The following is a 13,622-nucleotide window of genomic DNA, read 5'->3' on the forward strand; positions in this document are numbered from 1 at the left end:
GTGTACTTTATCTGTCCTGTAGAAATCATTCTTTTAATCATACATCAATTGGGCAGCAAATACACTAGGGTGGGAACCATGCTACCCATCTCTTTCCTGGAAATGACACTTTGAGCTTGACATGATCTCTGCTTTCTTTATAGAAGATAAATTGTGTCACCATATACACACAGATTACAAACAGATGCAGTGAGAGGCAGGCGGAAAGGACTAATCATACTCACCCCTTCTGACTAAACTAATCCAAAATATATTAACAGCATTCAAATTTAAAGCAGTACTGTGACACGTGTTTGCCTGACTTGTAGTTTACTAGCAGCTTCTGTAACCATGTTTCCGCCCTACGGGATCTACTTTGCCTTTCATTCTCCACCCTAATCATACTTTTGACCTTACTGATAACCACATAAAACGATCACACTCAAGAAGGAAATAAGAGTTTACATGACAGTAAGTGTAGGTGTAAATGTGGTTTTTGTCTGCTTCATGGTGTCTTGGGAGTCTTTAATGATTGGCCTCTAGTTATAACAACCATGTTAACTATGGTCTTTTTTTTTAAAAAAAAAAAGCCAGTTTGGCCTAAAAAGACAAAGCATTATGACATTCTATGATAAGGGCACCCTGGTTTCCTTACACTGTGCATATTATCACCTCACATCAATAAAACTGTTATGAAACATGTATTTTACCTATGTATGGGTACAATTACAAAGTACTGTACATAAGAGGGTTAACTGCAAGCACATGTTCTGTTCTCTGATTCTCATATCTATTGCTAATACTAGACGTTGGCATTGAAACAATACTGCCATTTCAATGAAGGGACATGCAACACTGTCATGCTGTCTTGAGTTTACAGCTTAAATTATTAATGGAATCCCTAGACATACTGAATACAATACTGAATACAAACTATTTTAGAACACAACTGCTGTAGGAAAATAAAAAATTCTGTATCTTTATCACATCTCTCTAAGAAACATTGTATTCACAAGTTCTCAAAAATATCAATTAAAGACATTCATAAATAGCCTAGTGCTTTTTAATCCTTTTTTCGCATTTCATAATGAGGGAATTCAATCATAATTAAATGGAGCTGCATAACATTAAACAGATATTTGCTTTGAGCTTCACATCCTTGTTTTTCTTTTTAAAAATTGACTTATTTTCATGTCCTAAAGGGATCTAAAATAGCTCCTCTACTGTCTCCCCCGCCTACTAAAATTCATTCATCTGTCTGTGGGTTTAAAATGGATGTGAACGAGTATCTGCAGACTTTTTCAAAATGCAAAAATATGAAAATGGTGCGGACGTTATTTTTATTTAATTTGTTGAAACGTTTTTCATAATTTGAATGTATTTTGTAACATATACCCCTAACGATGTTTTTGTCTTGAAATGTTATATGTACTCTTGTTTGTATTGTAAGTTTTGTTATTATTTATGCATAAATAAATAAAAAATTAAAAACAATCAGTGGGATAAAATGAGTCCAGTAACATTTTAATTCTACAGACTTTGTGGGAAATAAGAACTTAAGGGGAATTCTATATGACAGCTTTTGTATGTTTCATCATCGTCACTAGATCAAGCAAAGATTAACTGGAAGTCCCTTCAACCAGGAAGTGTAATAACAGCGACATAAAAGGGCATGCTAGCCCTATCGCTAGCATTTCAGCAGGAACTGAGAACGGTGCACAACATTTCTACTAATTCTGATATACTATTATCAGTCTTATACTTTATACGGTTCTTTATTTGAAGATTCGCATAAGAACCTACAAGGATAACAGTATATGCAGACTGCCATAAAAGGTATTTTGTTTGCATTGATTGTTCTTTTTTATTCTTTTAAACTATAAAAAATCAGACTACTTCAAATCTGATTTACATAAACAATTGTAAATTAAATTGTAAAATGTATTTAGGTGTATTTTTTCACCTTTTTATACACTGGATTTTACGTCTATCATTGTAATACTTTGTATTTAAAAAGAGATCCTGTGCTACTGAATATAAATACATTTATTGTCAACATGCTGTAAGCCAACGGGTTTTAGTTTTTAACCTTTTGTGCATATGCAACTCATGTGCAGTGCACTTACATCTGTAACAGTATGTGTAAATGCGATACATTTGTTTATAATTAACATTTGGGTTTTTTTCTATTGTAGATCTAAAGAACTGAAGTCACCATGGTAGACCACCTGGCATTTTCCGACGAAAACGCAGAGCGCATTGCTGCTGTAGAGAGCTTCTTCGGTGGATCGGGGAAGCCTCTTGCAGAATATGGCCGGGTTCTGGTGGGAGAAGGGAGACTTCTGAAACTCTGTCGCCGCAGCCCCCAGCCTAAGATGTTCTTTCTCTTTAATGACATTTTAGTCTACGGCAGCATCATATTCCATGGACGCTGGTACAAAAATCAACACATAATCCCCCTTGAAGACATTGTTGTGGAGGATTTGGAAGACAGCCTGGATATGAAAAACCAGTGGCTCATCAGAACGCCTCGAAAGTCCTTCTACGTCTCCGCCGCATCCCCGAATGAAAAGCAGGAATGGCTCAAGCACATTCAGGAGTGCAGGACAAAGCATTTGGTCAAGTCAGGACGGGCGCCTAACAATAATTTTGCCGCGACGTGGATTCCCGACCGAGCGTCTGCCATCTGCATGCGCTGTTCTGACAAGTTCTCGGTCACCCACCGGCGGCATCACTGCCGGCAGTGCGGCTTCGTGGTGTGCAGCTCGTGTTCCAAGAGCAGGTTCGTCATCCGGGACATTTCTCCCAAACCTGTCAGGGTGTGCGTGTTGTGCTTTCAGGCCCTGCAGGCTAAACACAAATGGACTCACACTGTCGATAAAAACTGGTCCGATGAAGATGAGCTCTCCATTCCCATGTATGAGAGCTCCAGCGAAGAGGATAGCGACGAACGATATGAGGATCACCGACCTACCCAGTGGATGCAATCACAGAATCACATTGAGAACAGCTCATGGTCATCATATATTCGCTAAAAACTGTAAAAAATTAACAATTCTTGAAATTCAGATGTTGGTTCAAATAAGTCTAAATCCTAAATGACAGTCCTTAAAAAGACAGGAAAATCATGTTTAAACCTTAATCTCCACTACAATTTAGAATGATATGATGTTTACAACAGGCTTTGGTAGTCTTTTGTGGACCTTTTTAATATAGGTTTGCCAAAACTTGCAATAAATGTCTTACAAATTTTATACATGGTGATACCTGTTAATATTCAAAGTAAAATTGCTAACCTGAATTTGTATGACGACGCTCTGTAACTACACTGTAATTTTTGAATGTAGACATTACCTCAGAACTTTTCTCTTCTTCATTGGTGGTGATGTAGTTATGGAATTTATTTATGCAGTGTTTAGTTAATATATATATGTATATTTGTGTTACAAAAATGTTTTATTTAATGTATTATTTTGTATATTTATGCCACTGAATACACTGACATATATATGAATTACAGTCCTTAATCCTTTTATGAGATTATGCAAATGCACTTTAAAATATTATTAATAAAATAAATACAATAATATTAATAAAATTGGCCTTGTCTGTTCATTCAAGATTAATGTCATGTTCTGAAGTAAGAGTTCAACCTGCAATGATAAGGAACATGGACCAAACTAATTACAGAAATATGTATATGAGATATGAGATATCTCATACTTTGCCGTTTTTCCATTCCCTGAGATAGCTAAAATGCCAGCTGGTTGAGAGCAAATTAATTTAAAAATTTCGTTTCTTTTTACTGTTATTTGGACAGTCAGGGTATTAAGGGAGGCATGAGTTTATCAGCCTTAGAAATGGGGCATTTAGCATGTTTTCTGTATGTTTAATACAGAATTTACAACATCCTGAAAAGCAATGCTGCTTAAAGTGGGGTCTTTACAAACACAAAAATTAAACTCACAGAGTGAAAAAATTGAGTGTGGGACCAGAAAAGTCTGGGACTACGTTGACTTTAGGTTTGCACCACATAGCCAGTGTCTCCCTAAGGGCTGATCTGTTTCTCGCCTTGTTCTGTTAGGAGCCTCCCGTCGATCAAAGGTCCCCCTTGCGCAGATACTCGTTAATCACCTCACAACGTAGAGAGAGGATTGTGATACACATCTAACAGGGCCTCAGACTGCGAGGGGGCTCTTGAACAGGTAAGGAATACATCATTCATCAGTACACCTGTCCATGTGCATACAGCCAGTCGATTGCTTATCTCCACATCGTTAGCTCTGTCCACACCCAAGACATCACAATGACCTTTAAACCACTCCTCCCCCCAACAGAATGAATCCTGAGCCGTGGCTAGATATGGGCTTCACAGCCCCAGTCAGGGGACATTCAGAGGATTGGGGAGAACAGAAACTCAGAGTTCTGGGTTCTAGCCTTGTAAGGTGCTGGCCTGCCGTCGGTCAGGGTCCGGGTTCAGTTTATGTGTCACATATGCACAAGTGCTATGAAATGCTTATTTGCATGTATGATCCAATACAAAGACATTAAATGAACATCACATTTAAACAAAGAAAAACAGCAACAACAAGAACAACAGCAAAGTTAAACAACACTCAACTCAAATAAATGTCAGCACAAGCACTGTGCAATCAGTGTGAGCCACTGGTAGGGGTAGAATTTCATAAACTGACAGCTTGTGGGAAGAAGCTGTCTCTGAATCTGGAGGTTCGTGCCTTTATGCTTTAGTATTTATGCTTTCTGCTATATTGTTTACCAGAGGGCAGGGGGAGAGAAGTAAAAAACCAGGATGATTGCAAAAGTCCCTGCCTTCCTGAGACAGTGAAGTGTAAAAAGACCCACAATAGAGGGGAGCTGGACTCCAATAATGGACTGTGTCGACCTGATCAATTCCTGTGATGCCTTTCAGACAGACATCGAGCTGCTGAAGGAACAGTTTGCACCACAACACTCAGATGAGACCCCGGACACCAGAAGCCCCACAGAGAGCATCGGAGGGAGGCCAGGGTTAAGTGGATGCCTAAGCACCACCAAAGAACGGCACAGTTTCACCCCTTCCTTTGGAGCAGTGGAAGGAGGTACATAAGGTCACCAACTGGAGCTGGTTTCAGGAGAAGAACTCTGCTGGACTTTTCCTTTGGAACTTTAGGGTTTTGGTAACTGGGCTCCACGGGGTTCTTGTATTTTCTATGAGTAAGTGTCTCTGGTTTGGATAGATTGTGTTAGGTGTTCTATGTGGCAATTACTGAAATTGTTGTGTTATGGGGATACTTTTGTGTGGTGGGTACTGTAATAAAATGGGATATTAAGTAGGATAGCTGTCTTGGCTGGTCTGCGGGTGCACTGTTGGTTCCGGAAGATAAAAAGAATGTATTTTTTGGGAGAAAGGGTCCTAGCACACTTCTAAATGCTAGGTGGCATAGTCGGCAGCAAAGCAAAAGTATTCCTGCATTTAGGAGTCACATCTGTGACATTAACAAGATCAATTTTAATAATAATTAAATAAAATTAAATATACAGAGCTTTTCTGGACACACAACTCAATGCACTTTACTGGTAATGGGGATTCCCCTCCACCACCAATGTGTAGCTTGTTAATGTCTAGTTAATCACTCACCTGGATGATGCTATGGCAGTCAAAGAGCACCAGTATGCTCAACACACATCAGCTCTCAATGGCCAGGAGAACAGAATAAAGAAGCCAATTCATAGATGGGGTTTATTTGACCATGACTGATAAAGGATGGGGGGAAATTTGTCCAGGATACCAGAGTCAACACCCCTACTCCTCACAAGAAGCACTCTGGGATTTTTAATGACCACAGAGAGTCAAGACCTTGGTTTTATACTCATCCAAAGGATGGCATCTTTTTACAGTATAGTATCTCCATCACTATACTGGGGCATTAGGACCCACACAGACAGCATGGTAAGCACTCCCTACCCATGCCATTAACATATCTTTCAGCAGCAAAGTACTGTAGCTTTCCTGAGAAGTCTCACATCCAGCTACTTACCAGACTCTCACCTGCTTAGCTTCAGTGGGCTGCCAGCTGTGATTTGCAGGGTGATATAGCTTCTGGTTAAATGAAAACAAAAAAAATGAACTGATCTTTTACCATGTGTATTGAATGTATAAATAATAAAGTGACTAATGCACTTTGGCAAACCTTGTAAGAAATAATTCCCAAAAGCTCTTGTTATATATACAGTCATTTCTATTGTACTGTAAATTAATGTGATTTTAATTTTGTCATTAAAACTCAATAGCCAGAGGTTCCTGTGAAATCAAATATCATTTTTAAACTCTATTTATGACGCTCATTTAAAGATGAATATCATTATGCTAAAAAACCATATGTACTTTTCAAATATCCTGTATCAAATTGTAATAAACATTTGGTTAACTTTTGGAAACATTTTGGTTTTGTAAACAGGTTACACCACAACCCTGTTTTGGATAAAGCAGTTAGAAAATGGATGCATATAATGCTTCCTCTTAAAGTAAGCTGGATTTACAAAAGGCACCAAACAATCGCCAATATATCATCTAAGCTTCTTTATTTGTTGCATGCAGGTTTCTTAAAGCATTTAACAATCAAGTTTTACATTGAAATATGATCATATCATTGTTTTTAGCATTAAATAAGCAATTCAAATCCCGCAAAATCACAGATGACTTAAACTGTAGTGAAATATGTATCAATCAACACGTAGAGTTTTAAAATTAATTGCTCTAGCATGTAGTGCTAAATTTAAAAATAAAATAAACTAACTGAACCAGACATCAGCTGTGACAGGGGTTAATCAATTGGTATGTAACTTATGTTAAAACCTTTTGTGACTATTCATCTAGTGTTACACACCAAGTGAACTATCCTGAAAAGCATCATTCCTGAACTTACATTTGTACAAATGTGTCTAAAACCTTTAATCTCCAGCATTAAACTCTTTGTCATTTAAATGTAAAAGACAAAATGCTTTTATAACTTTTAGGTGACTGGAAGGACCTGTGGTCATCGACATAATTACAGGTCACTCTGTATTCTACCAGGTCAGTTCTAAGAGACAACAGAAGTCATAGACTTCTGTTTGTTCAGGTTAATTATCATCTCTAAACCCATTTCTAAATCACATGAGAGGCCATGCGTATATTTTCACTATGATGGACTATGTTCACCATTATAAATGGACTATGAGTAAATCTATTGTACCTTACACCCTGTGCTTGCTGGTTTAGGATCACATTTCACAGCTATCAGTTAAAGATTAAGTGGTATCTGAAAATGGACTGCACAGCAATGGCACTGCAAAGTATAAGCAGATAAGATTATGAATCACTGCAGCATGGGTGAAATATGTAAATGCAGAGAGGGGTTATAATGAGAAAATATTGTTCTATGTGGATAAAATTGTGGTGACTTCTCCAGATTAACAAATTTGTTTTCCACATTGATGTACTCAATGAATGCTGGTCACATACTGTATACTGCTGTGAAATTCTGTCTCTTGATTAGTATCCATGCTTTAGAGTTGTGTTTCACCTTTTTGTCATAGATTAAACCAACTAAACTGGTCATGAAAAACAAAAAACAAAATGTGGTAGCATTGTTTGTGATCTGATAGGTTGAAACTTTCCAATAAGTGCTGATATTTTGTTTTGTTGATTAAGAAAACCATTTACTTCAAAAAGTTACTTTTACAATTAAAAAAACATTGAAAGAATAATAACCTCACAATAATTTTTCATAAAACTTGAACTCCAGAATTGTAAGAAAGCCTATAAATGAGAGAAGGCCATTTAGCCCATTTGGGCTGTTTGGTAACAAATAAGAATAATAATATAGAAGTTTGGGAGGCATGACCATAAGCAAGTCAGCTTTTCTAAATCATTTCCAATGTCATTACTTTAGAGGCATATATACAGTATGTGTATCATAAGCAAACAACTCATTTCAACTCATGCATGAGACCCTCCTTGAGTCAATGATGTCATTTTCAATACGGACAAAACCATCTCGGATTGGACTCTATGTTCACTTTTCACTCTTCGTGGATGATGCTTTGCAGTGCCATGGATGTCCGACAGTAACTTTCTTGTCCCGTGGCCTGGGGGCTGGCCCTCAAACACCTGGGTTATGCCTGTAACCCAAATCAATTTCTTGAGTGTCTTTGTTCCTCGTGAACTTTAAGGAAGGACAGAAAGGAGAAAGTCCCAGGAATACCTATATCCCAGAGCACTTTGTTTTTTTTCTGTAAATAAATGCATGCCCACATAATTCAGCAGGTAGGGGATTTAGGGGATTTCTCTAAAAATCAGGATATTCTCAAGGATGTGGTTTTTGAAATAATGATCTTACTTCTCTATTCTTTGTTACTAAAATACTCTAGCAGACCTCTCTCTGATACTGTACATTGTACAATCTGATACAGTGTACTTTGTCACACCCAACTCAAGAACCACAGGAGGTTCTTTGATCCATGATAACAATGACATCATTAGAACAGCCCAAAGTGTCTAAAAGTGAATTAAAATGCCCAAATTAGCACACCTGAAACTTGACCTAGCCTCAGTCTGTCTACTGGCAGAGAAAGAAAAATGAAAAATGGAGACTACGCAATTACTTCTCACTAAACTTTTCAGTAAAGCTTGTGCATTATAGCTGGACAAGCTCAGGCAATTGAGCTTTTTCTTTTTATAATAAGCCTCAGAAAGGTGACAAATGTCTGTCAAGCCGCAGTGCAATTCTAGTACACAAAGTGATAATCCCAAATATTGATGATTTAAGCTTTTCATTGAATAAGTAAGGCAAGTCCCCGACATTAAGGAGGGTTTGTACATGCAGTACTGATGATTCATACTACTGGGAAAGCTGTAAACTCTATTGGAACGCAGCAGAGAAATGGTACCGTCCCTTGAGATGATGTACGTGACGTACAATGAAAAGAAGCATTTAAAATAAAGGTTAAAATTATTGCATTACAAAACAACAGGGGACGTGCTTTGCAGACACTGATGTTTTAAATCAAACTGTCCCTCCTAGGTTTGTAATTACAGCTGCATATACTCTAGGCATTCCTTTGCAGGTGGTAGCCTGAGACAGGATTTGTAGTGTTTCACTGCCTCTTTTTGCCTGATCGCAACATTTTCCCAGAGACAATTTATTCCGGGTGCACACGTCATTTCCCTTCTCCTGTTTCTTCCATTACAACACTTCAAAATGGTTAAGACTAGGTAAATTAGGAAAGCCACCAATTCTGTTTCAAAGCTTCCTTCTCCTTTCTGACTACTGACAATGGACAGGTGGGCAGAATAGTACTATCAAGTTTACAAAGATCACATCGTGAGCTACTGTGAAACATTTAATGGTGAAATACACAAATACAAAAAGAAGAGTAATGAAAGAGAAGAGAACATATTGCTTCAAGTGGTTTTCTTGAATACTCTAGATTAACAAATTCGTTTTCTACATTAAAGTGCTCCTTGAATGCAGGTCCTGTCTCCTAATTAGTATCTGTAGTGTTGTTTCTTTACCCTTTCCTAGAAATAAAACCAGACTGAAATGGTGTTGGAAAATTCTGATGTTTGTGATCCCTATAGATTGTAACTTTCCACAGGTTTTATTTTTTTTCTTTTTTATTAAGGAAATGGTCTAACTTAAAACATGCCTTGCAATTGTTTTGTTAGAGATTCTTTGTCAGTTAAAGGAAGCATTGAAAGAATAATAATGTGGCACTTACTCTTACATAAAAGGTGAATTCCAGAATCCTAAACTCTATGTTAAAGGACTGAGAGGAGAGAGTCTCAGAAATACCTACACACCAGTTCCCCAAATGTCCGCAGATATAAGCACATAAATGGAATACAAAAATTGGGGGATTTCTCTTAAACTGAACTGAATCTTCTCAAAGGATGGGATTTTGTGAAATAATGAGCTTCCTTCCCTTTTCTTACTCACTAGAGATGCTTTTGTCCATGACGATAATAACGTCATTAGAACATGCCGTGGGACCTTGGAGTGTATTGTGATGACCCAATCAGTACACATGCAATCTGAACATTTATTTTTACTGCTTATTTAGTTTCTTTATCACCCTCTTCATCTCACTTTTCTAATGGCAGACCATTGCATTGTATAAAGAAGTGATAACTATGCAAAAGTTCATTATTTTATCAAATCTGTTGTATATGCAACAACAAAACAGTTCTTTGAACTGCAAAAATCTAAATTCTGATAACCCCTGCCTTGAATTTCTGTTCATGTACTGTTTGCTTTGAAAATAAAATGACTCCCTAATTTGTGGTTTAGTGCCTATTCTTGGGTTGGTTCACAGGTGAAATTCTTCATCCAAACCAGTTTTTCAAGCTGAAACTCTGCCTCATCACATCAGCTTCACAATAATATTTATTTGCTTGATTGTTTGGCTATGAGAACTAAAATCTGCAAAACACTTTGTTTCTGTAACTAAAATCTGCAAAAAAGTATTATTCCCTTAAAGTACAAGATTTCTCTTCCCTTAAAAAATTCCAAGCATATAGAATACCACACATGCTAAACATATTTGTTGAAAATTACCACAAAAAAAAACATTTTGCTTCACAAAGATTAAAGTAGATGTTTAAATATTAGCATGCATAAAGAGTCCAAAAATTTAGAACTGAAAATGTTGTATTGCATTGGATATATTACATGCCTGCAATATCAGTACCTAGTATTTTGATTTCCAAAATAGCCTGTAAAACATATCTTGGTAATTTGTAATCTACTCTGTTTTAGGAAGACTCTTTGAAGAAATCCTGTTATTTCAGGTTAGAAGCACACTGAAATCTATTGTCATGGATAATGAAAGAGCCCTTAAATAATAAATGTACATCAGCCGAAGTTCAACAGAACACGTTGCGCTAAAGAAATTTGTGATTATTGTTACTATTTCAAATAAAAGAAGACTTTTGTAACTATAGGTTAAGCCGTCTTTTATTATCTTATTGTATTACACAACAGTTATCCCTGAGGGCCTCTGCATACCAGCCTATGAAACCTGCAAAGTGAGAACTCTGTCTAAGTTATATTTATCTTTTACTTAGATGGTACACTACCATCACTGTCAAGATTGTTCTATTCATCTGTTTATACACATTGAGTAACACAATTATGGTACTGTTTAACACCTGTTCATGTAAACCCCTTATAAGAGTAAAAATATGCTGTTTAAAAAAAAACCAACATTAAATAATGTGAATTGTTCTCTTGGGGAAAAAAAATGCATGGAACAAACTGCAAACAACATTTCCTCCAACTCACAAGAAACAAAAGTGTGAATTTAAAATCAAAGTTGCTACCCTCTAGTGCTGCATAATGCAACGTGTTACACAGATTCAGGGGTTTATGTTTTTGTCTTATTATAAACTAAACATTTGCAACAGCTCACTTTGACAGGGGGCCCTAATAACCCTAATCTGACAATGAGAAATTGATATTTGGCTTTAATTAATCAAATCTACACTACTGTAACACCCTAATTACGAAGGCATCTTCTGAAGAACTAAATAGGCTTCAAAATGTGCACAGATATGCACTCATGGGCTGAATAAAAATACTCTGCATAACTGCACTACTCCCATCCTGTGTGAATTGCACAGGCTCCCATTGACAAAGTGCCGGAGGTCTTTGAGGTTCTCCCTCTCAAGTATAATGTACTGAATGGTCTGGCTTCAAGCCCTCTTCTTACTCTGCTCCAGTCTGGCTATGAATTCACTGTCCAAATGATTGTCCATGAGAGACTCTAAAATTGCAAACATCTTACTAAACGTACTAAAAGACCTTTCTTTTCAATAGAGCTTTTAACAAATAATTTAAGATTTCCATTTACTTCTGTTATGTATCTTACATTAGTATTGTACATTTTCATTTAGAATATTGTGCACATTTCTGGTCATCATGTTACAGAAAAGACATTTCTGCTTTGGAATCACAGAGAAAGAAAACCAGATACATCATAGGACGTAGAAATAAAACTGTTTTTTTTTTTTTAGAATGACAGTTTGCTCCACTTTACACCGACAAAGGGGCCAGCTAATTGTCCAGCAAATGGTATCACATCATAAGCTTCCTTGTCTTAATAGGTCACCTCATTTGTGTGACATTGAGATTTCTTGTAAATACACAATTTAGTGGCTATGCAGCCGACCACTGCTGTGCCTTCCTCTTCTGTGGTTTCTGACGGTCACAGTTCAGTTTTCTCTCAGTAGCTCTGAAGCTTTGCATTGTAAGAACCTTTGCTGCAAGCCTGTGGTGACGGCATGACTATTGCTGCCTTCAGAGCTGCACACACCCTTGCATCACGAGCTAGAAAGCCACCACAACCTGAAAAAGTGAGAGAACAGTAGACAAGAGGTTCTGTTATGCTCGTGCTGAAAAGCTTTTATAATGTACCACAAAATATGGAGACTTTTTATTTAAAAAGGATAAACAAATCCATTATAACAATTTTTATAATCCATTTTAAAAATGTTATATTCATTGTTTGTTAATTGCTATTTTGATGTTCCTGCCACCTTTTTAAAGACAAAGACATGTTGGCTAACTTAATTGACAGCTATGTGTCCAGCGATGGTCCAATAGGGTGCATTGTACCTATGGGCTGTTGCAAAGTTTTCTAAGAATAAGACATTTTCAGATGGTGGATGGTTACTCTTTTGCTTCTAAAGTTAAGTTAAAAAAAGAGAATGACTGTCAACAACATATTATTTCAGACTGGAAATGACAAAAGTTCTTTGTTTTCCTGTTGGTGTTCTTTTACAGTGGAACCAGTTATAAAACAGCCTTAAGGAATTCAAACACTGTGAACTCTTACATTGGAAAACCTGACCACTTGGAATGGTGTTCTGCAAGGAAAACCCTGTACTGAAAACAGAAAACGATGAGAAGAAAAGAAAGATGTTACAAAAATATAAGTTTAAAAAACTAGACATTTTTTCACTATTCAAATCCAATTACCAATAATCATGTTATTGTTGTACTTGAAAATGAGATTGAAGTCTGAAATTAGTGATATGTTCATTTTTCACATAGTTCAAGTAGATAGCTGTGTCAGCATGTGCAGGCTGCAAAGGAACAAGTAAAGGGATATTCCATGCTGAAAAGAGAAGAAAAGAAACACATTTCAGCTGTGGAGTCTTCAGGTGTATCAGATTTTTCACATAGGCCTAGACAGTTTATACCCAAATCATTGTAATAGATTATCATGAAAAAGTATTAATAATTTATTCATTGAAATATTTATTGAAATAATGGTATATTGAACACCTAGTAGTTACATCAAAATACAAAAGAACTAAAACCTTTCTAAGCTAACCAATGTTTTCTGCAGTTATTTGAATTTGCACTTGTAGTTAAATGCCATCTAGTGTTTGCTTACAATATAGCTTAATACAAGGAAAATTGTTGATGAAAAAGACTACAGCCTCCAAGCCATTTAAAAACCTAACAATATCAACCAATTAGATCATTAAATTCTGATTCTCTGTATATTTCTTCCATAGTGTATAATCCTAATTATCAGAATTGAAAATAGTAGTACTATCACTTGTCAGCATTGTATTACTGTGTGTCAGCAGTAGG

General features: G+C 36.6%; 1 protein-coding gene across 1 annotated transcript; it reads left to right on the forward strand.

The window, feature by feature from the left end:
* The first annotated feature begins 1,657 nt into the window (after window positions 1–1,657).
* Window positions 1,658–3,577, forward strand: plekhf1 (pleckstrin homology and FYVE domain containing 1). Its single transcript, XM_088613966.1, has 2 exons — window positions 1,658–1,815; window positions 2,175–3,577. Exon 2 carries the CDS (start codon window positions 2,196–2,198, stop codon window positions 3,012–3,014), a length of 819 nt encoding a protein of 272 aa, XP_088470092.1. The 5' UTR covers window positions 1,658–1,815; window positions 2,175–2,195; the 3' UTR covers window positions 3,015–3,577.
* The last annotated feature ends 10,045 nt before the right edge of the window (window positions 3,578–13,622 follow it).

The sequence above is a fragment of the Lepisosteus platostomus genome, chromosome 20 (genome assembly GCF_059453375.1).
Source record: "Lepisosteus platostomus isolate fLepPlt1 chromosome 20, fLepPlt1.hap1, whole genome shotgun sequence".
Classification (NCBI taxonomy): domain Eukaryota; kingdom Metazoa; phylum Chordata; class Actinopteri; order Semionotiformes; family Lepisosteidae; genus Lepisosteus; species Lepisosteus platostomus.